Source organism: Rhamphochromis sp. 'chilingali', assembly GCF_963969265.1.
Source record: "Rhamphochromis sp. 'chilingali' genome assembly, chromosome: 3".
NCBI lineage: Eukaryota > Metazoa > Chordata > Actinopteri > Cichliformes > Cichlidae > Rhamphochromis > Rhamphochromis sp. 'chilingali'.
The window spans coordinates 41,002,742-41,028,613 of NC_137931.1; the positions used below are offsets into that span (position 1 = coordinate 41,002,742).

General features: G+C 41.3%; 1 protein-coding gene across 3 annotated transcripts in view; it reads right to left on the reverse strand.

Moving 5' to 3' along the window:
* Nucleotides 1-1,875: 1,875 nt before the first annotated feature.
* The window catches only part of pip5k1ca (phosphatidylinositol-4-phosphate 5-kinase, type I, gamma a), a 53,627-nt gene continuing 29,630 nt past the window's right edge, over nt 1,876-25,872 (reverse strand). Inside the window, exons 7-18 of one of the 3 annotated variants that reach the window (XM_080877029.1) lie at nt 21,774-22,073; nt 20,898-21,106; nt 19,703-19,786; nt 19,503-19,551; nt 17,558-17,642; nt 15,998-16,159; nt 15,454-15,595; nt 15,131-15,163; nt 14,783-14,902; nt 11,583-11,853; nt 7,360-7,449; nt 1,876-5,222 (exon numbers count right to left, since the gene is read on the reverse strand). In XM_080877029.1, coding sequence (XP_080733155.1) covers nt 5,220-5,222; nt 7,360-7,449; nt 11,583-11,853; nt 14,783-14,902; nt 15,131-15,163; nt 15,454-15,595; nt 15,998-16,159; nt 17,558-17,642; nt 19,503-19,551; nt 19,703-19,786; nt 20,898-21,106; nt 21,774-22,073 — 1,548 coding nt within the window. In that variant the 3' untranslated portion in view covers nt 1,876-5,219. Of the gene's footprint in view, nt 5,223-7,359; nt 7,450-11,385; nt 11,418-11,582; nt 11,854-14,782; nt 14,903-15,130; nt 15,164-15,453; nt 15,596-15,997; nt 16,160-17,557; nt 17,643-19,502; nt 19,552-19,702; nt 19,787-20,897; nt 21,107-21,773; nt 22,074-25,872 lie in introns of those variants that run through there. The other 2 variants (XM_080877031.1, XM_080877030.1) reach the window with 2 other exon arrangements.

Consider the following 25,872-nt stretch of genomic DNA (forward strand, 5'->3'; position numbering starts at 1 on the left):
TGAGTTTTGCAACTTCGAGTTAGGCCAATTGAAAAGTTAATCTCATTTACTGACAGACAAATCCACCAATCACATGAGTTCTTTGAAGATGCTGGCCAATCATCGTGTACCTTGAAAACACGACTACCATCGCAGCCTTTGTTCTCCTAATTTGGATGCTCGGAGCCTTCAGAGCTCGTCGACGTACCCCCCCTCTCCCCCCCCCACACACACACACACTTTTTGAGGTAAAAAGTATTGCACAATATACACCAAGACGGAAAGACTATACTACACTGTGCTAGAAAAGCAGGATATACCATCTATTATTGTTATACCATGTTCATATTTTATCTATCTTTATCTTTTATCTTTTTCATTTACATCATTATAGTTGTAGGTAACTATAATACCCTGGTCAGAAATGGTTTAATTGTACCCGAAAGGATGTGCCTAGGCCAACACAGGCATCTGGTGATGCAATTATTCTTGTTCTTACAATTAGAGAAAAAGCTAGATTTGAGATTACACTCAGGTGTGCCTGTATGTCTGTGGTCATTGCCCGTGGCAGAGATAATGTTCTACAGATACATTATATTTAAAGGGCTGGGCTAAAGAGGTTAAAGGGATTATCTCGAATGAGATCATGTGGCTTTCCAGCTTTCTGCTTTTGCATGTGCAAATTTACAGCCTCTCCTGCAGTCCTACAGCCATTCTCATGACCTTAGGAAAACAATCTCAATGATGTTAAAGCTTAGCCTGTCCATTGTAATCCAGAGCAAAATATCAGCTTCTTAGATTTACTTTAGTTATTTAAAACATATTTTGGTTGTTTCCTCTGATAAACCTTTGAAGTGGCACCACCAAGTGGCCATATTTATAGCACTCTACAAAAACAACAACCCCTGCCATGCTTACAGAATTAATAATGTGAGACTTCCATTCAGCTTTTAGAACTGAAGAGGCCATTTGGATGAGAGGTGAAATGCCTTTAAGTTGTAAAAATAAATCTGACATAGACAATACTCTAGATGCTGGACGGGTCACATTTCAGGTTTCCCTATATGTTTTGTGGCCTCATGCAGGAGTTCTCAAACACTTTGTCCACTGATCAGAACCAAGCCACTAAAGGATTTGCATGGCCGGGTGAATGACTTTTTACAATGTAAATATTGCAAAGGAAACATTGTGCTGCTAACAACTGTTTTATCTGAGCCAGAGGTCTGAGTCATTGTTCGGTTTACCGCCTTGTTACTGACAAAGACATTACACAGTCTTTTTACTACCAAGCAGAAATATGGTGTTTAAGCCAAGGAGTCATGCCAGTGCATTTCTTTGAATCATCACTGTTTCCAGTCGTAAAGCTGAGACATGTTTTTCTTAAGAGAGGCAGTTCATCATCAGTTTATATAAATGGACTGTTCACAGGATATTGTTTTCAGTGACAAGTTTGGCATGTTTTTTTAAATAGGTTAAGATAAAAGTTACATGGAGATCAAACTGGGCAGCATGTGACCCATGAATTAAAATGTTTTTGACTCCTTAAGTCTGAAGTACTTTATTACTTACTAATGATTTGTGGAGTCAGACACAGAGGTTTATGTGGTAAGTTTCTCCAGTGGCCATGTTCAAAGTTTCGCTTCCATGTCACATGATTATTTTGCCAGGACTGTCAGAGAAGCTAATGCAGGGCATGTTGAGGTGCACTGTAGGAATGACAGATGGGTTCCACGTGGGGGTGGGATTACTTCAGGGATCAGCTCTGAGGCCCCTCTTGTTTGTGGTGGCAATGGACAAGTTGACAGACGAGGTCAGGCAAGAGTTTCTGTGGACGATGATGTTCGTAGATGACAGTGACAATAGAGAGGAGGCCGTGTTGGAGATGGTAAAAATGTCATGATTTTATTGGGAGGGACCAGGATGAACAGGATTAGAAGTTAGACCAGAGGGACAACTCAGGTTGAGGTGTTTGGAGACAAAGTTAGAGAGACGAGATGGTACGGACGTGTGCAATAGAGGACATATTGGATGAAGGATGTTGAATATGGAGCTGACCGGCAGAAGGAAAAGAGGAAGACCTTAGAGAAGCTTCACGGATGAAGGAGGACATGTAGAGGGTTGGTGTTACAGAGGTGGATGCTATGGTTATGGTGACATGGAGGCAGATGATCCAATGTAGTCAAACAGAGCCGCCAAAAGAAGAAAAACCACCCAACAAAGAACCAACTAAAACACATCATCTCCATGGACAACAATTCATAGAACTGCTTTATTTCATATTCATTCTGATTGAGTCCAAACACACGCACACACAGTCATCTATTTATCCTCATGTATAAATAGATGAATTTACACAGATATACATAAATACACATTTCTGATATGCATATTCATTTTGATATCATGCTATGTCTCTGTAAAGGACTCTTCCTATTGGATGAGGGCACACAGGGATTTGAAAACACACACAACACAGCTGAACAGTTGGAAGAATCCCTATTGATCTGCATGTACATTAAACCCCACAAATCTTTCGGTTTTGGATATCATACAAAGACACAGCCGTGGTTTGCAAACCATAAATATACAGCAGCTGCATCTCAATAAACACACTGAAGAATATGGTACAGTAAAATCATGTAGATTGCAATCATTTCTTGCCCAGCAGCAAAAATGAAACCAAATAAAAATAATATTTTCCCGATTCAAATGGAAAATATATTTGTATATCTTTATATATGTATTTATAGTTTTATGTACACATTCTCAGGAGCACAACTATGAGAAAGAAAAATAAATATTACAGCACAAGTGGAAAAAAATATAAACAACAGACCTATATGTAAAATTTCCTAATAAGGCAATTAACGTAAAAGCTAAACTGTACAAAATATTGCTGCTATGGTCTTCATCTGATGAACAATAGCAAACTGATTACAACTGGCCACTGCACGTCATGAGAACAAACCGATTCTTATTTTACAACACCTGACATTGATGTAACCTCCCTTACACACAAACACACGTAAAAAGGTACCAACGAACCGAAGAAACTGCCTGTAGTTAGTTTAAAAAACCCAAAAACCTCCAAATCTTTAAGTCTTTAAGATGTCAGCCACAGAGAGACTACAGTAAACACTAAATGTACAATGACTGTGATTGATGTCACAGACACATGTGCACACACACACAAACACACAAACCTAAAATAAATACTGTCCAAATATCAGCATGTGTGAGCAGAGACTCTTATCTAAGAACTCGAAAATATGACTTCTGGATAATGTGACGAGTGTTTATTTGGCCTCTACCACTAGTTCGTCTTCAGGTCCTTTTAATGAGTGCAAACAACGTTCAACCCATTCACAAACTGCTGTGTCTCACCAAGCCAACACGCACTGCGTTCACTGGAATATACAGGTAACAGCTACGATATCGACCGCAAACACTACAACTGGTGCTCTACATCTACAAACATTGGAAAGATTCCCCGATTTCTTGACGTGAGGAGGTGATGTAGAAAAAGATATGCCGATTCTACTGTTACAAATGATCCCTGTGCGTCGGTCTGAAAGCAGGGCAACACTGGAAGACATTGTGTAGACATGAAAATTACTCTAATGACAATGTCTGCTGCCTTAGTGTTGTAATTGACGCCTTCTATTTTGAAGGCAAGAGTCATCACCCTCAGCTATTAGAACAACATGTGGTGTAGTGGAAAACAACACTGAATTAGACAACACATGAAAAAGAGAACAAAATACCGCAAAATACCGCAGTGAAGAAAATGAGCAAAACAAAAAGTCTTTGGATGCAAATAGATTAAAAAAAAAATGAGTGAAAAGTACCAGTCGTGAATATTACAATCAAATACAAACAGACAAATAAATAAAAGTTCACAGTAGTAAAAACAGCTGAAGAAAAGTTTAGAAATGAAAATATAACAACAGGACTTAAACTGCATATTTTCACTACTTTAAAGGATGACAGAGATATCTGGATGTTCTGCTTTGATTGGCTTAAAGTGGTTTTCACTGTAACTCCTGTACTGCGAGCACAGAGCCCTCCAACATCACGGGATACAGAAGAGTAATCCACTGACTCAGGGGGAAAAAAAAAAAGAAAAAGCTCTATTTATCCGAGTTATGTTAGGCTATGGTGGCTGCCTAGTAAGACGTACTTTGCACACTTGGTTTTGCAAAAATCTTTTAGCAAACTGTTCTGAATTTTGTGATGATGACCTCTGGTAAGATTATCATGGAAAAGCAGACACAGCTAATTAACTTCAACAGCAGCGGCATAGTGGAAATGGGCACCATACTGGCAGCAATTACAACCACTGAGCTGGAGATTTCCTTCGAACTGGTTGGAAACACAGCAGCCAGTGCAGTCACAGGATGACTGATATGTTCCAGTCTAAGGTAATTGCACTGGAGATAATTTTGAGATTAACGAGTTTAATTTCATTTTTCTTCAAATTAGGTTTCCTTACTGGGAGAAACCACTTTATATGCTCCTAGTTCTGGATGTGCCATTCATTTTCTTTATTGAGAACCGAAGGCAGTGTAGCATTAATATAGCTTCATTAAAGCCTCGCTACAAAAGATGAACAGTTGCTTAAAAATGGAAAACTTTAATACTTTAAAACTTACAGGTACATTTCTATAAGGAGCATCCACTCAATTTAGCATTTTTTTAACCCGTATTTGTGTCATGGATCAATGTTTTAATGAGCTTCTTGTGGTTTTGTTTGATCACAGAACCCAGGAGATGTCTACTGGCTAGTATGTGTGACCACTTTGCAACATAAAGGATATCACGAATAAAAATGACTTTCAGAGATTCGTCGGGAAAGAGTCGGTTGGAGAGCTGTGTTAGTGTGAAACAGAACAAAAAGTAGGTTATCGTGCTCTTTTGGGTGTGTCAAACATACAAGACTACATACAGCCTTATGCGCACTATGTCACACATACAATTATTTATTAAACTGATGTAATAAATTTCATTTTTCAAAGGGTGAAAGGCAGGGATGGTTGCAAACCAGTGATATCATCACTGTCAGGGTTTTTTCTCCCTCTGGTACTCTGGTACAGTCACTTTTTCCTCTCAGTGTGTTTCTGTATGCATGTTTTTAAATCCTGGTTCAGACAGAGATCGCGCTGCTGCCACTGAGGTCTGGACTTCAGACTGATGAGTCCTCTCCGCTGAGACGTTCACTCCTGTCTGCCAGAAAACAGGATTTACTGTGGGAGACAGACAGACTGGGTTAATGCATTCAGAAGAGTGAAAATGTTTCATTTCCCCCCTGGGTGTACAGCCTGTAAACTCTCATTAATTATTTGGAAATGATAAATAAACACCGAGCCATCAAATCAAAGTGCAGCTACAGATGAAAAGCAAACAGGAAGCCAGGACAGTGAGCTCAGGCAGAGTTCCTTAACAGCAGGTAAAGGCAGGTATAAAAAAAATAAAAAAATATTTTTTACAGGCTACGGCCGTCTGATTAGTTTGATTTTCCAGCAATAATCCCACATATAGTAAATATTTCTTGTATCTTCTAGAAACCACACTTTTTTTACCTGGACTGTCTAAACAATCCCAATCAAACTATGAACACTTTCTACTCTTTAGCTCATGTTCCTCACCAGCTGACGTACAACTTTGTACGTGATGTTTTTTTGTTAGTTTGTTTGTTTACCAATGACATAACCTTTCTGGATTATTATAATTATGACCGGTTGGTGACTGGCTGCTGGAAGGTGAAATCTGCAGCGAAGAGGATACTGAAAACCTCCTTGTGATTGCTGTGGTTGGTAGTAGATTGCCATGGTTGCCCATAGTTTGCATAGGAGACGCTCACTTGCATGTAAATTGTGAAGCTGAACACGAGTGAAATTTGAAAAAACGAGAAACGGAGAACGTTCGCCTTCAGTTTAAAAATTGTTTCATATTGCTACAAACAAAATGCTTCCAAATGTGCAACTTTGACAACAAACAGTCTCCATTTCCGTCTTGCATCGGACCTTTCGCAGTTTCACGACCACTCGGCGAGCAGTTGGCGACTGTTTTCACACATGCCGGCGTCTTCGCTGCAAACTACAGGTGATTTCTGGAATCTGCTAATGATCAACGCAATCACACAGTTTTCAGTGCAACACCTTATTTCACTTAGTGCTAGCAACCTTCAGCAACCCCTCATCAACTGATTGGGGATAAACATTTTTGGCAGACTGTTAAACTGAATTGAACTGAGCTGAATTTTCCCTAGCGACTGCTTGTTGCCAGGGATTCGCTGACTGGTCTTTAGGCTCTAGGTATGACTGAGGCTTTATATGCAGCTGATGGGGTCAAAATCTGTCATTCGAGCATTGCTGCTCTTCATTAGACAATGATGCTGCATTTTCAGTCACATGACTCTAGTCACATGATGATGTCACACTGATGGAGTGTAATTGGCCAAATTATACTGACATCTTACGTTTACAATAAGAAAGTGGAGCTCTGTGTTGTATGAGCTGTTGATTTTTGTTTTCTGCCTTTTTTTAAAAATAGTAGATTTGTTTATGTTTTGTCTTTTTTTTGGGGGGGGGGGGCTACTTAGTAAAGAAAGGTCTAGCGTGAGAAGCAGATGGAAAAACAAAATGAGTTGGGAAAAAAAACAGATTAATGTCGCTTTTGCATTAAAGCGACATTAACAAAGTAGACTGGCTCACAAACACCTCGTAAAGTTAACAAACCCAAACTAAAGTGACCTAAACGCCATTCTGACTTTAAATTTGCATAAGTTTGAGTGACTTATTTGTCTAATTTACATAACTGTTAAATTCGGTAGTATTTAAATATAAACTTAAACCAGAAAATAAACTCGTTCCTCATAAACTCAAAAGAACTCATCACATTGCCTCCGACTGACTGAATAACTAGAAACCGGGTTTTGATGTTCAATAAATTGCAACTTGTCAGGTTAGTCTAAACGGCTTAAGCAGAATGAGCCATGGCGCTCTGGTGACACATGAGCCGATGGATGTGTGTGTTAAAGTCTGAGCAGCTTGTTGTTGGAGGGACGCGGGATGGCTGGTCGTGGACTAAATGATCACAGAGGCAGTCGATGACCATTTCCACCCATTTGTCAATGAACAATGAATGCTGTAATGTAGGAGTGGGTTTCTGGACGCAGACCAAGCGTACTCTTGAAATAGTAATGGACTTTGGGACCTGAGAAGCTTTGCCTACATTTACTGTAGCAGCTTCGTGCAGAGTGTAGCGTTACAGCTCATCCTTCCCTAAGAACAAACCCAAACATGGTCCCGAACAAATTTCATTCCACTTCTGGGGGAAACTTTCTGTGCTTCATATTTTAGTCCGATGCATCTCACTTACTGTCTCTCTTTCCCAATCCCCATCTGGCAGGGCCTTAGACTCTGAGCCATAGTGTAGCGGAGAGTACACCCAGGTCCTGTCCTCTGGAGGCTGTTTTTACACACCCACCACAGCAGAGGGGGCCAGAGGGACAGAGGAAAGGCCAGAGGCAAAGAGACAAGCAGCAGGGGCAGGCAGGAGAGAAAGACACAGGAGATCACAGGAGAAAAGACAAGACAGGAAATGAAAATTAGGGATGCATTAAGGAGGAATGTTGTTGAGACATACTGGAGAGTGTGAACGTTGAAAGTGTTTGGAAGGATGTGTTCATCCTGGCTGAATTGAACATGATGTTAATATCTTATACAAAAACAAACCAAAAAAAATGCTGTAAACATGTAAATATAAAGATGAACCTCAGTGATGTGTGCCTGAATCACATGTCTTGGTGTTTTGTAACATTTGGACTAAGTCCTGGGGAGCAAAGCAAGGGATGAGCTGCTAAATCATCCAAGCGGGAAGTATGAGGAGCGAGAAGGAAGGAGATGGGAATGGCGAGCGGGGGGTAGCCAGGATGCCGGGACATTCAGACACAGACACAGAAAGCATCCTCGTCAAAGAAAAGCAAGGGAACAAGATGTCTTTTTCCCCTTTTCCAACAAGCAAACATGTCTTTTGTTTTATGTGTTGTTGTTGTTCGTTTGAACTCAGTGTTGTTTAGAGTCTCTAAAAAGTCTCGCCATTATCATTCTCGGGGTACCAGCCCTTTAAGATAGGGAAGCCGCTGCAACACGGCAACAGGTAACAGGGATGGAGGTGGATGTCACACACTCACACGCTTGCACATGTATATTTACACACACACAAAGCTCAGCACATTGCAATAAACACACTAACTACACAGGTGCAAAGAGAAATAAAGCAAGCTGTCAGTGAGTGAGGAAACAATTACTCAAAAGAAGATGAATATAAAAGAAACTGTCAAATAAGAAGCTTCCTGTCACTTTTTTAACCTGCTGTGAACAGGTTTTGTTCTTTAGTTTCAACATGATCACAAAACAACATAATCAGTTGATAAATCACAACAATCCAAAAAACCTTGTTTCCTCTCAACACTGCAATCAAATATAGCCTAACAACGGGAACAGCTACTGTTACAAGGCCACTGCTGTCTAACTTATATCTCACTTACTGGCTGACCAGACTGGCATTTCCTCCTTTGTCGGAAAGGAGAGACCACCCAGGTCCTCCCATCAGGAAACTGACAACAGCAGAGGTACATGACAGATGGACAAACAAAGACAGATGAAAAGCTGAAAATAGGGTGGAGGGGGACACGGGGCGAGGAGGGAAACTCAAAATAAAACACTGACGATAAAAAAAGGAAGCATGCTGGGGTGAAAATGGAAAAGGCGCGGATACACTGGATAAGTCGATGGTCACAGCTAGATTCACGTGTTTGGCTGCCGCCTCTGTTTTCATTTCCCGCTTGCATACAACAACACCATCTCGCCACTTTCATTATGGCTTCTGAAGAAAATCACAATAATGAGAACATGTGAAATAAGAGAGAGCGCATGGAGGGAGTAAACAAAGGATGTGAGGTGGAAAGGGAATGGCAAAAAACTGAACGTTTGAGCGAAGAGGTGTAACGGGTTAATGGGGTGGACATGAGAGGCAACAGAAATGAGAGTGAGCAAAAGAAGAGAAACAAACATATGATGTGAGTACGGATGTGAATCATAAAAACTAAACTCCCAATCAATCTCTTCTTTTCAGTCTCGCAGCTGTGCTGTTTTTTAATGGGGAACTACACAAGCTTAAATGCTGACAAATCTTCAAAATTCTGACATATACTTAATTTCCATCTCTGGAAAATCTACAATTTAAAACCATTAAATTGTTCCAGCAGCTTGATAGACTATTAAACAGAGTCTTGGGATGATAAACTGGGTTTTTATGCATCACAATTCGCTCCTCCTTGCAGAAATGATGGAACAAATCTCACAAGCACTGAAATCTAATTCATATTGATTTTCTCGAGTAAAAACCGTTCCCATAATTTGGTCGTGTTAAATAAGCAAACCAAAATGTGCAGAAAATCAGATTAAAGAGATATTTTTATAGGAGTGATGTAAACGGATATTTTCTGTAGTCCCAACAGACCTGAGTGTGATCTTGATCTATCTAAAGCAAAGCCATGCCTTCCCTTGAAGGACCTTGAAAAGCTCATTCGTGCTTTTATCACTTCCAAATTGGACTACTGTAATTCTCTCTACTCGGGCCTCCCATATTCTTCTAGTCACCGGCTCCAGTTAGTTCAAAATCCAGCTGCGCGTCTCTTAACTGACACTAGAAATTATGATCACACCAGTTTTAGCCAACTTGCACTGTATCAATTTACCTTTAAAATTCTAAACAATTTGGCTCCCAGCTATCTATGTGAACTCCTCCATTTGTATATTCCTAATAGAGGACATAGATCTTCCAATCAAATGCACCTGACGCAACCAAGGTCTCATCTGAGGTCCTGAGGTGATCGGGCCTTTGCTATCGTAGCACCCAGACTCTGGAATAACCTCCCTCCTTATATTCCGTCCTCGGAGTCCATCCAGTCTTTTAAATTGCATCTTAAAACTTATTATTTTGTCTGGCTTTTGATTCAAACTAGTTTGTTATTTCGTGGCTAGTTATGCTGTTTACCCATATTGTTTCCTGCCCTCCTTTTAACTGTTTTTTATTCTGTCTTATGCTATTGCTCTGACCGACCGTGAAGCACTTTGGTCAACTTTGTTGTATTATTATTCAATAATAATAATAATTATTATGCTATAGAAATAAATTTTGATTTCATTTGATTTCATTTTAGACATTAGGCATTTAAACACTGCTCCAGATTGTAGCATGTTAATAATTTCATTTGAAACTTCTGAGAAATAATTTCCGAAACACGTGTCTTGCTCTTCATGTGTGAATGAACCGGAGCAGCACCTGAAGTGTTTAAGATTGGAACAAGCCTTTTGGGCAATCATGCAGAAATCCTATTTATTCTTCAGAGCGAGAGGAGAGCACAAAAAGACGAAAGGCTAAACTGAGTATTGTGGTACAAATCCAGTCTAAACACACTTGTCCGTACTCCTTTTATACTGTAGTTTGTGTTGTTGGCATTTCATCAGCAGCTAATAGAACAACAAGCTCTTTGCCACTCCATGAAGTCCCTTCTAAGCGCTCTGCCTGTGGCATGCTTCTTTGTAGTTACACTTCAGGATGTGTGTAGTGTCACTTTTTGTCACGCAGTGCTACAGACCCCCTGCTGCTGTGCACAGAGAGAGGATCTCCTGCTTTTGAAGCTTGTAATGGGCGTCAGCCACAGCCGGGTAGATGAGAAGGCTGTTAAATTACTGAGGGAGCTCACAGACTAACCTGTTGGTCATTAAAGTTTCTCAAAGCCACATTAGAAGGTGTTTAATTCCTGACAGGCCAAGTGAGAACGTTTCTATCTGTAACTGTGATCACTAGCTCTGCTCTCCTTCACCCGATGCTCATACATTCATTTATAGCTACGCTTTTGGGTAGACTGCTAGCACAATATTATCTGACAGTACTGAGACTGAGCAGATGAAAATGGGGGGGAAAAAAGCTTTAAATGTTATTTAGAAAAATCCTGTGAGTGTGTGTGTGTGTCTGAAGGTTGGCTCGAGATCATTTGAGACGGGAGCAACAAAGTGAAGGTATACATCACTCTAATATCACTCAGCAAACACTCCAAACCAAAGCGCACACCTGTGTTTAAAGAAAACATTTTGGGAAATATGCCTCTTGCTAAGAGGTAGATGAGACGAGTAACTCGACTCTCACATCTAAACACTAATCTACCTGCCAACAGACTAAGCTGAGCATTAAAAACAGGATAACAGATATCAGTCTTATAACTTGCCTCCAGCAAGAAAGCAAAATGTTTCCCAAAACATTTCGATTAGCTGAAAGCACCACACACTGCAAACAAGAGCTGCGCACACTCTTTTTCCCGTACCAGCCTGATCCTCCGCTCCTTTCCTGTAGTCTACGTGTTAGCGCATCTGTAGGACAGCGTCAAACAATTCAGTCTATTCAGTTAAGATACACCGACTCTGACGTGATGATGTGATGGCTAAAAAAACAAAGCCAAACTAAAAGATTAGAGAAGTGATGAAAGCTGCTGCTTTGTGTTTGCTGCACATGTCCGAGGGTATGTTTGTACTTACAAAGTAGATATCTGTGATTGGCACATCGTCGTCGTCATCAACCGAAGCCTGACTGGTGCACCCTGAACCGGACACCTGGCTGGCCCTGTCTGCTTCCACTGCCACCGCCTCCTTTGGGCTGTATGTGGCTTCTTTGGGTGGCCCCGGGGAGGAGGAAGCAGCTAGGGCAGATGATGATGCAGAGGAGGCAGCCTCAGGTGCTGACAAAGAGCCTGAAGGTTCTGCTGCGGCACCGTCTAGAGCGTCTGTGCCGGCTACTTCCTGAACGTCACTGTGGAAAAACGAATGTTGTATTGTTAGAAAATGAATGCAGGGAGAGGGTCTCCAATTGGCAGCATTAAATTAGCTGTTAATAGTTCTTTTATATGTATGCAGACAAGCACAATTGGATTACTTTGATTCAAGAAGAGCGTAACTATGTGGTCAAAGTGCAGCACACAGTTTCAGGTATTTATAAAAATGTTGCATCCTGTTCAATTCACCTCACTTTATGTATTAATGTATTTTAACAAGAGCAGAAACAAATCTGCCTGCACATCCACCTACACACAGACCCACAGCCGTTAAGAGCCATTAATTGGGTCACTTGCCATAAGCCACTTTCCAGCAGCAGGGCAGAAGAGTGGGACCAAGCTATTAGAGAAAATTCAACAGCTGTGCGTATATGTGCGGTGGGGGTGTTTGTGGTTTAGATGCTTAAGCTTAAAGATTTGCCAGCTGGCTGTGTGCTGCCACAATCCTTTATTGTTCCTGGCCAGATCATCGACTATTAGGAAGGATTTAGGCACATCCACATTGCTTTCTCAGCTTCTGTGTTTGAGTTTAGCTCCACCAGAGGAAAAGCCCGGCAGCAGGCCAAGCAAGCAAAAAAAGGAGACTTGGCATCTCCAAGTGAAGAACTGAATGGCTGAACAAACGAGGGGAGACGGGATGATTGTTGCCATGCAAAAAGATGCTCCCTTACTCAGTTCGTCTCAGCCCATTTCACCCCACCTCTTTCTTTTTATTTATTTATTTATTTTTTACACAAAATGTTTCACTACACAGTTTTTTCTGCCTGCCTTCTTCACAAATTGCTCCTTATATTTATCTTTTCTTTTCATCTTCTAATTAAATATACAATTTCTCCACTTCATGTCGGCCTTCTCACCTCCATCCAACCCATTTCCAAAGCTGCAGGTGTGTTAGAAGCAGCTTCTCAGAGGAGCGTTGAGGCAGTTAATCCATTCGCCTATCACTGTCTCGGCTGCTCTCGCCACCCCTTCCTTCCTCCCCGCCAGCTCTTTCCAGACCCCCAGGCCTTATGTCTAGCCACTGCCTTCTCACCATCAAACCCAATTATTCAGTTGGCTTCCCTCGGCAACCGCACCCCAATCTCCACTGACCTGACTCCAGGAAAACTCCACCGTGTTTACATTACGTCTGTTTAAGTCTGTAAAAATGAAAGTTATTTAGTTTTTGTTTTCAAAATCCAGAGCGGCATAAAGTGTTGCTCTAACTCTCTTTGTTTCACCTTGAAATTAAAACTAACATGCAATCCAATCTAGTTAATCAGAAACATTTTAAAATATACAAAGTGTGGGATAATCGCAGCTTTATGGGCGGTAGCCTCAGGCGTGAAAGCTTCCCGACCCACTACCCTACTTTTTCTGATCGTTTCCCCCATGTTTGGGTTTTTTGGATTTAGTGTCTGCACCATGTTCCCATTTAAAAAAAACAGGAGATAAACACTCCTTATGTATGCATGTGGGCACTCTCTCATAACCTAATTACTATAGATGCATGCCCCTAAATTCACCTGCAGCATTTATTTCCCCATAACAAGAGAACCCTGACCTCATGAACAAATGGGTTAAGCTGCTTTCAGTGTTTCTCTGTGTTCCACTGTGTGTGTGTGTTTGTGTGTGTGTGAGACAGGTGAGGTGTGTTTACCTAACAGCTGGCTAAGTCCTGCTGAGACACAGGCAGCAGGTTATTTATAGTATGGTGTCAAACTGAGTCATATTGCGGTAATAGAGGAGCCTCGTTCTAGCTCTTTCTGTATTTGGGTCACATGTATGATAAGAGCTGCCTCTTTCTTTCACGTCTTTCTGTCGTTTACAGTGAAAAGGACAGAGGCTGTGACTTTGTTTCTTTTATTCATAATGGTCTGTTTTGTGCATGGTGGAAAATATTCATCATTAAGCATTTTGTGGGACTAATATGGCAACATGCCAGGTGGCAGCTGTATTACATCGTTTTTATCTATTTTAAATGAGGATATTTTTAAAAGTATACAAATACTTAGTCCGTTTACAGGTACTGAGAAACGCTTGCTTAAAGAATAAACTTTAGACCAAAGCATTGGTTCGTGCCGCCCCCTAACTCTGGGTGAGGCCAACAGATAGAATAAAGATGGGAACCATGAAATAATGAACCCCAAGCTGCACTAGTTTGCATGTGTCCATGGGAAAGACACTGAACTCTAAATGAACCCCAATGCATCCATTAATGTGTGTATGTGATGGATAAACCAGTGTGGATACCACGTTCATGATGCAAACCTCCCGTTCCACCACATCAAAATATGTTTACTGTGGAGACTATTTGAGTACAGTACATGTTCTTTTTTTGCTTGTTTTCTCTCAACAGGTGATAAAGATGATTTTTGTGACACGATGCTTGAAGCAGCCATCAGAGGATGGTCACATTGTGGTCATAAAGAGATGGACACGGTCAGCAAGAATGCAAAAGTAGACTTTGGTATATAAACGATGCTCAGTTAGTACTAAGCACCCCTTCTTTTGGACCATTCTCTGCAAACCTTAGAGATGTTTGTGTGGGAAAGTCCCAGCACCAACAACCATGCCATGTTCAGAGTCACGTAAATCACATTTTTGCTCCTTTCCCCTTTAGCACGTCTGTGGTGTAAAACGTGCCACCAAAAGTTCCTCCAAAGGTTCCTGGTATCTATCGAAAAATCTTAAACATGTTTTGCAGCTGGCTGACCAACGATGTAAAAGTCGATGTTGGCACAGGTTTAGGATATTTAATTAAACTCAGTGTTATGTGAATACACAGGTTACAAGTGTGTTTCTGATGTTTTGTTCTTGTAAATCAACTGACAAGAAGCGCATTCGTCTCTCCAACATCAGATTTTAAGTCTAAGTTTGAGGATGACTTGTGTTTACATAGTGTTTATCCTTGTGTTGTTTGAGTACCTGATTTCAGGTGAGGGCTGAGGAACAGAGATGGTGGGCTCACTGTCGTGTCTCTTCAGCTCCACCTCCACTGTGATGGTCTGCTGATCCTCCTCACGCACACGCAGCTCCTCCTGGGTCCTGAAAACACAAGCAGCCTCATATAAAAAGAAAAACACGCAGAGGAAATGAAACGCCAAAACACACACACGAGGAGGAAAAACGGGCCTAGTCATAAACACACTGACATCAGATTTTCTCTGCCACCCACCCACCACACCCAGGAGTGTTTAATGCTATGAAAACATACAACAAGTGAGTGTTTGTGAAACAAGCTAATACATTTTGTGACTCTGGACTCAGACTCACCTCCCATCATGGCTAAGCGACTGGGTGTGCCTCCTGAAGACAGAGGAAACACAGTCAGTAAGAGCAACATGCTTTAAGGCTCACACTGGTGAATTCTGACAACACAACTTTAAGCTTAAGTTTAAGAAATAAGAGTTTGGAAATAAAACCAGTTATATTTCAGACTAAAGCATAACAAAGCCATTAATTACAGTGTTAACTGTCCCATATATGAACTTTAATATTTATAAGCTCATGTATAATTAAAAGGGCAGTGAACAGATGGATTCCCTGTGACCATCTAATATATAAATGTTTTAAAAGATGTGTGTGTGTGTTAGTACCTGTAGCGGGGGTGTTCGGCCGTGTCAGAGGGAGATCTCTCAGGAATGGACAAAGAGGTGGTGGAGGAGAGTGTAGTGGCAATTGATGCGGTAGTGGCCTCCTCGAATGATGGAGGAGTACATGGAAGAAGATCTGGTCTCCCTGGTGGACAGACACAGGTACAGTCATTACAGTTTATCTTGGAGAGAGCTGGCACCTGTCAGCAATCTTTTTTTTTTGGCATTTTCCTCCTTGGATGCCTCCTGGGCGAGGTGTTCTGAGCATGTTCTACTGTGAGGAGGCCCCAGGGCAAAGACAGGACACGCTGGAGAAATTATATCTGTCAGCCAGCCTGGGAATACCTCAGTGTTCCCCCGGATGAGTCGAAGGTTTTTTTCGGGGAGAGTGAAGTTTGGGTTTCTCTGTTAGGCTACTGCCCCCGCAACCCAGCCACATATACATGGTAGAGAAAGGATGGATGGATGGAATATGCTGTTGTAAAACTATATACCGTGTTCCATCTTTGTTAATTTTATCATAACACACAGCATGCAGTGTATTTACCCTCGTCCTCCAGCGTTGGGAAGCTGTGAGCTCCTCTCAGGTCGTAGATATTCTCGTCTCTCTCAGAGGTCAGCTGGCTGGCTGACCAAGCTGCACCAGGACCACCACACTTGGGCACCGTCAAGGACACACGACCCTTCTTTGACGGAGAGGACTTCAAAGCTGAGGAATAATTTACAATAAGGCTTTTATTTACAGTAATGAACCTGTGTGTTGTGTAGTTTGGGGTATTTAGCTTACAGTATACACAGCCTTTAAGTGACAGTTTTTATGATCTCTCTCTCTCTCTGTATCTATCTATCTATCTATCTATGTATGAAGTCTGAAATTAATTTTTACTTTTTAAAGACCTTTTCGGGAACTTGTTCTGTGTTTGTTTTTAGTGACCATTATATTGTTTCTTTATTTTCCCTTTTAATTCCTGAGAAAATCACTTTAGGTTAGGAATTTGTTTGGGTTTAGCAGAAACAGGAAATTGGGATTTCAAGCAAACATCGCGACTACATACACCATTTCTGAACATATATAAATGAATGTAAACTCTTATAAAACATGGAACACTCTGAAAACACATATTTCAGTGGGGTAGATTCTCGTTGGATATCTATACTGATAGGCACTGGGTTATGTTGCCACAGAATGATGTGACATTCTATGATGGGAATGAAAATTACCAACCTACACAGGGCTGAATTCAAAGACATTGCAAAAATCAAAGTGAAAAAAATGATGCAGTCCATTTTGGTGAAATTTCATAGCAGCAACTCAGAATGGTGCTCATTAGTTTGTATAGACCTCAAGTGCTTGAATGCATGCCTGACAGTGTTAGAGTACGGTCCTAAGGAGGTGACGGATGGTGTCCACGGAGATCTCCTTGGATCTCATGGATCATGGCTCTCCCTCCATGGACATGCCTCCCCAGACCATCACTGACCCACCACCAAACAGGGCGTCCCGAACAGGCAGTTTAACATTCTCCACGGCTTCTGCAGACCCTTTCACATCTATCACATGTGCTCAGGGTGAACCTGCTCTCATCTGTGAAAATCACAGGACACCAGAGGTGGACCTGCCAATTCTGCCAATCAGGCTGCACACTGCCAGGCAGTGAGCACAGGGCTCTCAGGCCCAAGAGTCAGAAACGGTCAGAAAAGACTAGGGGGGCATAAAATGTCAGGGGTGTCCACCTGTAAAACCATTCCCGTTTTGGGGGTCGTCTCATTGTTACCCCTCCCGTATGCCTGCTTTTAATTTTATTAGCACCAAAGCAGCTAGAACTGATTAACAACCCCCTCTGCTTAAATCTAACCTTAGCTAACCAAGGCTGAAAATCTCATACACATACCCCTATGTACTCTTTACAAAATGCTTAAAAGCAGTGCAAATAAAAGCAAATAGAGATCCAACAGATCTATTTTCCTAAAATGATATGAACTAAAAAAAATCTTTCAGCTGCTGTATCGGATTTTTCTATCAAGACTCGACACTGAAAGCAACAAAACCCTGGTGTGTGGCTCTCTCCTTCTCTCTACCTATGGCAACTTCTTAAATGAAACTCACAGGAGCTCTTCTTGAAAACTGTGGTGCTCATGAACTTCAAGAATCTGTCGGCATAGAATCCTGGCCGGTGGACCGATACAGTGTCCTGAGGGAGAGACAGAGAGATTAATGAGACAAATGGTGCATGAATAAAATGATCAAACTGGTGCTCGCAGTAGATTAAAACTGTCTGTGTTCTTCAGTGACCCATTTCAGTAATTCTTCTCTCTGGGCCAAACCACACGAGTGAACAACACCTGCTACAGACACGCAGAAACACAGTCAGACGAGGCTACAGACCCAACTCTTCATTATTTATGTTTCAGCAGACGGAGATAAGACAACACCAGCAGACTGACAGATGACACTTGGTGTTTGGTTTGAGACAGAGGACAGTAGGGGCGGCGGAAGCAATGAAGAGAGAGAATCTCAGTTATTAGCTTTTTTTGTTTCAGCATCACTGTTGCTCAATATGTAATGTTGCGTGTGGCTCGGAGGTCGTGCTGAGGATCCATTGTCGTCAGCAACAGTGACGAACAGGACGCTGTTTGCTCTCCCACACGTCTCGCTTGTCAGGGTGTTTCGGAGTGGGAGCTTGGAGTAAAGAAAGGAGGCGGGGAGATTCATGGGACTGATCTTCTGTTTTGTGCTGTAAATCTTTCTGTATCAGATTCCCTGTAAAATCAGACTTGGCAGAACAAAATATAAAATACTGTGTGTAGGCAGCTGCTGATCTTAATGGCTCTGTTTATGGAAATAACGCTACTTAAATGAATGTGGTTGCAATTTGCTAATAATAAAGTGTTTCTACGGCATTACAGTTTTAAGGCCCACATGTTTTTCAGAATGAGCAACAGACAGTGTTTTCCTCAGAGTTACGTTGTTTTAGTAGTGGTAGTGGAGGAGAGATATACCTATGGTTTTATAAATAAATTAGTAAATAACACTTTACATACAATAAACAACAGATTAATGTTGAAATTACGGAGCTATTGAACTTTTAAAATATGAGTGGACTGAAGATGTAACTCCATGGTGTCGTTCTTGGGATGTGTGCTAAAGGCTAAGATATACCCGGATGGCCTGCATAAGTGAACTCTGGAGTATATGTGGGATAATCTATCATGAGCACAGGACAAAGGACAAAACTACAAGTCAGCTACACAGTACAGGAGCTTCTCAGCTGTGGAAACCCATGCCATGAAGCTCCCTGATTGATTGATTGATTGATTGGTAATTTATTTCAACATGTGAACAATATACAAGTACATTTAGAAAAGAAATAAGAGAGAAAAAAAATACTATACAATTTTTGTGCTGATGTTAATGCCAGAGGAGGCTTGAAGCTCTGTATTGACTCAATTTTATCGAATCAGCAGAATGTTTGAGACTTCTATGCACAAAAGAGCTTTTGTCCATTTAGCACCCTTGACTTGGAATGAACTGCAGAACTGGAAAATAACTGAATTAATTTGATTTCATTTAGTGCTTTTAAAGCAAAACTAAGAGTCCCTGAGGCCAAGTCCATAACAAGCAACAGTTTCAATTAGATTGTTTGTCATTTTAACTGAATTTTATTTAATTCTATCTTTATTTTATTTGATTTTTCATTTCTTTTTTCACGTGTGTTGTTGCTGCCTGTGTTTAATTGAGTAACTGTGAGAGACTTGCTGCTGCCTATCTTGGCCAGGTCTCCCTTGAAACAGGTTTTTAATCTCAATAGGATCCTCCTGGTTAAATAAAGGTTAAATAAATAAAAGAAAAAGAAAAAACTTCACCACTCTGTGACACTGCCCTGTAACTTTATAGGGTTAGTCTGGGATAGGTGTGGATTTACAGGTTTAGCCATGTGGATGGAGAAATAATGAGTCAGGCAGGTAAGCTGACAGAAAATTGACATTTTGTGCCAATAAACCCTCTTACAATGTCGAAGCTCAGGAAAGAAACCCAAAAGCTAAAAACTCACCCCATCATGAACCAAAGCCTTCCACGTGTGTTCCAGTTTCTTGATTAACCTGCAAAAACAAAGTTGGCATGGCAAACATGAATAAACCTAATGAACTTAAAGGTGTTTTAGTACAAAACACTGTGGCAGTAGTGTACAGCATGTACACATTATTTATGTCAGCATCATACAGACGTTTGGCTGATTTCTAAGATGATCACCTGTAAGACTGCAAGATGTCGATGATTCCGATGAAGAGAAGAAGCCTTTCTCCTTTTCCGCTAACGGCGGGGATACCGCCCATCCTAAAAGGAGAAGAGAAGTAAAGCTAAAATGAAATGTGGCAGGTTTGGGTGCCATTAATCTCCAGCCATCAGCTTCTCCACAGAGTTTATTTGATTTATTTTTCTCTTTCTTATCATCATTAGTCAGCTTTAGGATGTGTTCTTTGTGAGTAAAACAACATTTAATGTCAAACTACAACACTTATTCAAAATAAATGTACGGTATCTAGATTTAAAGCCGTACGACTCATGGTTGGGTTTAACTGAACAGAAATGTGAACCCCAGCTGTGGAGAGGATGACAGCATCGGGTCTGGTTCATCTTTGCAGTCTTCTGCTATTCCTACAGCTCATTCAGGTAACTGCAGGCATCCAGGCATTCACCTTTGACTAAATAATCCCATAAGTGCTTCTCTGCAATGTGAATACACTCATACCCTGTACCTTCAGTGCCTTTTAAACTTGTGACAGAGAATCTGATTTAATGAGATTTCAGAGTCAGATGATGTTTCTACCAGAAATTTGGCTTATGAGAATAAGCCTATAAAGGCAGGAAATGTTGGTTTCTTTCTACTTAAATCTAAGACTATAGAGTATTAGGGAACTTTAATGAATACTCCGATTTGTTAAGGCTAACTGCATCTTAGCAAGTCAGCAGGGTTTTAGTCTCTGCTGAACCTTTAATCTACACTGAACTCAACATTCGGACTTCTGACACAAAACCGCTGATTGCTTTACGGGCAAGATCTGAAGTTTGCATTTTCTTCAATTTCTTTTGAATTTCTCTGAAGTTGTGTATATTAAGCTCTAAGAGGCAGCACCAAAAAATGCAATTATCTTTTCAGGCTGAAAGCAGTTGAAATTGAAGCACTGAAATGGTTTACATTTAATTTGAAGGAACTAAAGTGTCGCATCAAGTGTGAGCATTAAAAGGGAACAAAGAGCTGAAGAGAGAGAAGAAGCGTAACTACTGAAAGCAGAATAACTTTAGGAGGGAGAGTAAGAGATAAAGGTAGATGAATAAGTTCTAACATTGTTATTTATCCTTCAGGTTGTTAGCTCGTATAAATGCGGGAAGTCGGAGACATGCACTCCCAAAAGCCTCTGCTGTTCTCCTCTCGGGCCAAACTCACGTGTCGTCTGTGTCAATAGACCCTCCGCAGGCAGCTCCCCCCTGGATGGACTCCATGGCTGTAGAGTACAGAGCCTTCTGCTGGGCCACGGGCCTTTTCTCATCGCTGTCACCCTGGGAGCCTTCCATCTGCCTCTCCCTCTCCGCTTGGTCGATGTTGTGGACCCCAAGCAGCAGGCTGTAGTCCATGATCTTAAAGCTTTCCAGCACCTGAGCACAGGACAGGCAAAGATAGTTGTCAGTGTGCAGTACCTATGAGACACGCAGCTTCTAAATCCTGACTGAAAGCTTTTATTTTTTATTATTTTAACATGTCCCCAAGAGGGATATAAAACCAATAACCGTGGAGATGTTAATGCTATACACAAGACAGAGTGGTGCACGGGCATGCCCACACTGATAAACAATGTATTTGACTGCCAGTGAGTGCACACACACTGCTTTCCGAGTAAAGTAAATGGAAACAGCAGACAGTGATTTACAAGAGAAAAAGCCAGCCAGCTACAAGACCAGACACCTCGTTAAACCTTGTACTCGTAACACAGCTCTAATTTACAGAAAGGGGTCCTGGGAATGCCAAACATCATAACCTCAAGAAAAGTTTTTCTTCCATTCCAGCTCCCCTGTCTACTCTCATCCATCCTCTTTTATCGATCAGGGCACCATGAGTATCATGGGCTTCCCCACCCTTCTTTTTAAAGACTTTTTATATGCTTCTTCATCTACCATTACTTTTTATGAGCCATTTAACGGATCCTGCATCACAACAAGCAAACCAACTTCACCATCTCCTCCCCTCCTGTCTGTCTCAACAGAAAACACAAGTAAAAAAGCTAAAACCAGTATTTGCATTTAGCTGTATATTCATATTTCTCACCAGGCAGTCTCTCTGCAGGGTCTTGGTCAGGGCATTGCAAGTGTCCTGGTCCATCATCAGGCCATCCTGCAAGTCTTGCATGAAGTCCAGGTCTTTAAAGGTGGGCCTGGCCTTCTCCCTCTCCTTCTTGGACGCTCGCCTCTTGTAGGTGGAGCCCTTCAGGTCGTACTTGAGGTGCATGCGCACCACGCGGGGGAGGACATTGTTCATAACAACCACACGGATGTTCTTGCCACCTGACTGGACACAGTAGAGGCCGAAAAACTTGGGCAGCAAAGTGCGAGGGTTCTGATTCAAGTTCTGGAGATGAGAAGAAAAGAGGGAGAACATGAGAAATGAACACCATAAGGAGACGCCTTGAGGGATTGAGCCGAAATACAATATGTGTGAGGTACAGTAAGCTCACATGTAACAAAAATATATATATATCTTTTAGAAGTTGTATGACTTCAGGCAGTGTTTCTGACACTGGAACAGAAATTGTTGCTTTTGATTAATGATATCCATTTCAGTTTAAATAAAAGCTTCAAAACAGCACAAAAAGGAACGCCACTGAACACAAAGAGGCATTTTTCTCCTCATGGGAACGTGACGGAACGAAACATACACGAGGAAGAGGATAGCTGATACATGTTACGCAAACAGTTGACTGACAAACAACACATGATTCTCAGTGTACACACACTTTGGCTACGGTTACATATTCACCACCTGATCGCACCAGGATCCATTACACAACAGAGAGAGCCAACAGAAATGAAGGTTTTTCTCACAGTGCCATGTCATGTATATCAAAGTGGTTACTGGACTCTGTAGCCACAGGAGAAGAAAATCATACTTAAAAAGCACGACTCGGGAAAGAGTCGTATCAAAGCGGAATTTAAGCTTTTAAATTTACTGTAAGAACAAAAACCTTTGATGCTCCACCAGAGCACACAGTCAGAATGAAAGTATGACTGACAGGTTTTTGATCATTCTCAGTGCGATGATGTGAATTTTTATGTTGTGATTTTGTTTACATGTTTTACTTGAATTACTTATTAAAAATAAAGCAAATAATTAATGGTTACAGTTCTACAAAAGACTCTAAAAACTAATATTCAGTTTGGGATTCATGCCTCAACAGCAGTTATAAGATGAGCTGCAATCATGAAATTTTGTGGGTTTGTAGGTAAAAATTTAAATATGTAATAGGGCTGTGCGATATGACCAAAATCTCATATCCCGATATAAGAATTATATAAATCACAAAAATTTAACATTTTCTGTAAATTCTGTGAATCTCGGGCCGCTCGACTTGCGGGAAGTGTTTCCAGCTGCGCGTCATGTAGCTGGAGTCGAATGCATGTTTTAACCGATGCATGAAACTATACGTTTTTAGACATAAGTTGTAAAGGCCGCCGCTTTCTTTGTGAGTATTTATTACACGGCGTGCTGCGGGGAAAAGCCTGTTCTACCGTTTGAGTCTAAGGTTTATTTTTTTAGCACCTGGCGGCTCTTTTTTTACTTCTCATCCGTAAATAATCTGCTCTTTCACGTGATTCAGTTTATTTTGAAAAGTCTCAACAGGATCTTGAGCTTTATTGTGAAAGGTTTATGTGGAACATAAACAAGCGGACACGCCATGCTGTTACCGTCGTTGTTGCTAACCACAACGCATAAAAACAGGCGCTAGTCCGTCCGTAGTGTGGTTATATTAAATATAAGAGAAAGAGAGAACTTTAAGAAATTAATATAGCCACTACAGTGACCATCAAAACGATGAAAAAATATTGCCGTAAACAGTTTATTTTGCGACACCACGAAACAAAGGTTAGCGTAAAATGAAACGATAGACGTTTTTATATCGTCATCCGATATATATCGTTATATCGAACAGCCCTAATATGTAATACTTCATCCTAGTTCTGCTATAGGTTTCTTCCTTTTACAAGGTTGTTTTTCCTTCCCACCTTTGTCAAGCACTTGCTCATAGTGGGTCATCTGATTGCTGGGGTTTTCTCTGTATTATTTTAATGTCTTTACCTTACAATATAAACCGGCTTGAGTTTACTGTTGCTGTAAATAAAATTGAATTGAGCTGAATGTATTGCATCAAACTGACTTGACTCTCATCTCGAAGAACATATGTCATAGCAAGAGCTCTGTCTCTGGCTAGGACTTAAAGACCAAACAGGAGTTTTCAGCGTAAAGGTCGTCGGTGTGCACACCCAGGTTGTTTCTTGCTGCTTTTTTCTTTTTTTCAATATTTACAAGGTTATTCACTGTGAAATTTGTAATGTGCTGAGGCACCCGAGGGAGAATATTCAGCATAAACAACCTGAGTTGCGATGTATGCCAATAAATAACACACTGAAAAATCTGGAGCTGAAGCCACTCCAACTCAGTTCTGGTTTACTAATCAACCTGATTGCCAGATTTGGCTTCCTGCTATTCTTCCATTTCCCAGAAATGTAAGTCAAGTTGAAGAATCACTATTTTGATACACTGGAGGAGATCCAGTGGGAACTGCAGATGCTCACGTGCAAGTGATGAGAAGGGGACTTACACAGAGCGATCTAAAAATAACAGCTGTGGAAGGAGAGCAGCGATGCCTGAGGAGTCCGGCTACAAGGGGTAATCGGCTGAATTCATATCTGACTGGGGTTTTTTTTAATTTTTTGTGCAAAGTCACAGTCAAACTATTATCACTGAACAGAAATGAAAAGACACAAAGCACTTTAGATCATTTTTGGCTAAGCCAAATGCAATAACAAGATGAAGGCACACAAGGACATTTTAAAAAAGTTCTTTAGCAAGTACTTTCCTCTGTATCACAGGTTATGCCAAATATTTCAAGAATCAATGCAAACAAATTAGTTTGGCTGGTTCCTCAGTTATAAACCTGCTTTGACCTTGGGACTTGGGCCAGCTCAGTCCCATTAGAAAGATGAGAGAAGTGCGAGAAACAGAGGGCTGCTCCATATAGTGGTAACACACAGCAATCAGGGGTAAAAATGACTGCAAGAGGAGAGAGAAAGAGGAACAGACTCCAGAGAGATGAAGGATGACTAGAAAATGTGGCTGAAAAGACTAGGTACTTGGTGAATGACCTTCAGATGAGAAAAGCTTCTACAAAGAGCAGCAAAGAGAGAAAGAGCATCCTCAGCCCTCAGCCACACACAACCCTTCTGTCAGCGTTACGAGGGCAGAGCGGTGACGAGCCAACAACACGAACACGTGAGGCACGGGAGCAGAGGAGAGGGATGGAGAAGAAAAACGAGAGGAAGGATTTAAACACAAAGACAGAGCGAGAGGGGGAAATCAAGGAAAATAAATCACGCTGAGAGAGCCACAGCAGCAGGAGGCTCTCTTTGGAGAGTGACAAGACATTAAAACATGAAGGACAAGCCATATAATAGAAGTGTGAATAAACAGAGGGGAGAGAAGTGGCAGCACGAAGTCAGTTACATCACTGTGGTCTGCATGCTGCCCAGAGCCAGAGTCTTCAGCCCACAACCATGAGCCAGTCAGCTGTTGAAGACGTGGAGCTCCACCAATGACTGCTTGTACGCTGTCTGTTATGTGTTTGCCTAAAATACAGATAAGTCTACAATACTCAAACTACTTCTCAATGTCCAAACATACATTTTTTGTCCTGTGTCGTGTTTCTGAGAGTCTTTAAAACCTCCCTCCCCTTTCTCTTGCCTCGGGCTACAGCCCGAAACTCTCCGCTTTTATTAAACCACTCGCTTAAGACCAATTACACCTGTGAAAATGTTTCAGAGCACGACCAAAACGATGGAAAAGGTCACAGTAAATACGCTGAGACTTCAACTTCCTTAAATGATTAAACAAATTCCTGCAGTGGACTTTGCCCGCAGCTGTCGGTGCATTAATAAACACAAGGGCGAGGGCTATGAACCTGTGAGGCTGGATTAGCAGCATGGACATACATGGAGCTGTTGCTGGTTGACTTCTTTCAGAAAGAGGCTGTGAAGTTTTGGAGGGGGTGGGAGTGGGCTACTGTTGGTGGAAGTCATGCTCTGTTAGGCTTAAGCACAGTACATCCGGCTACTGAAAAACACCAGCCAGTCTCTTATGAAATCCTATGGCCTGA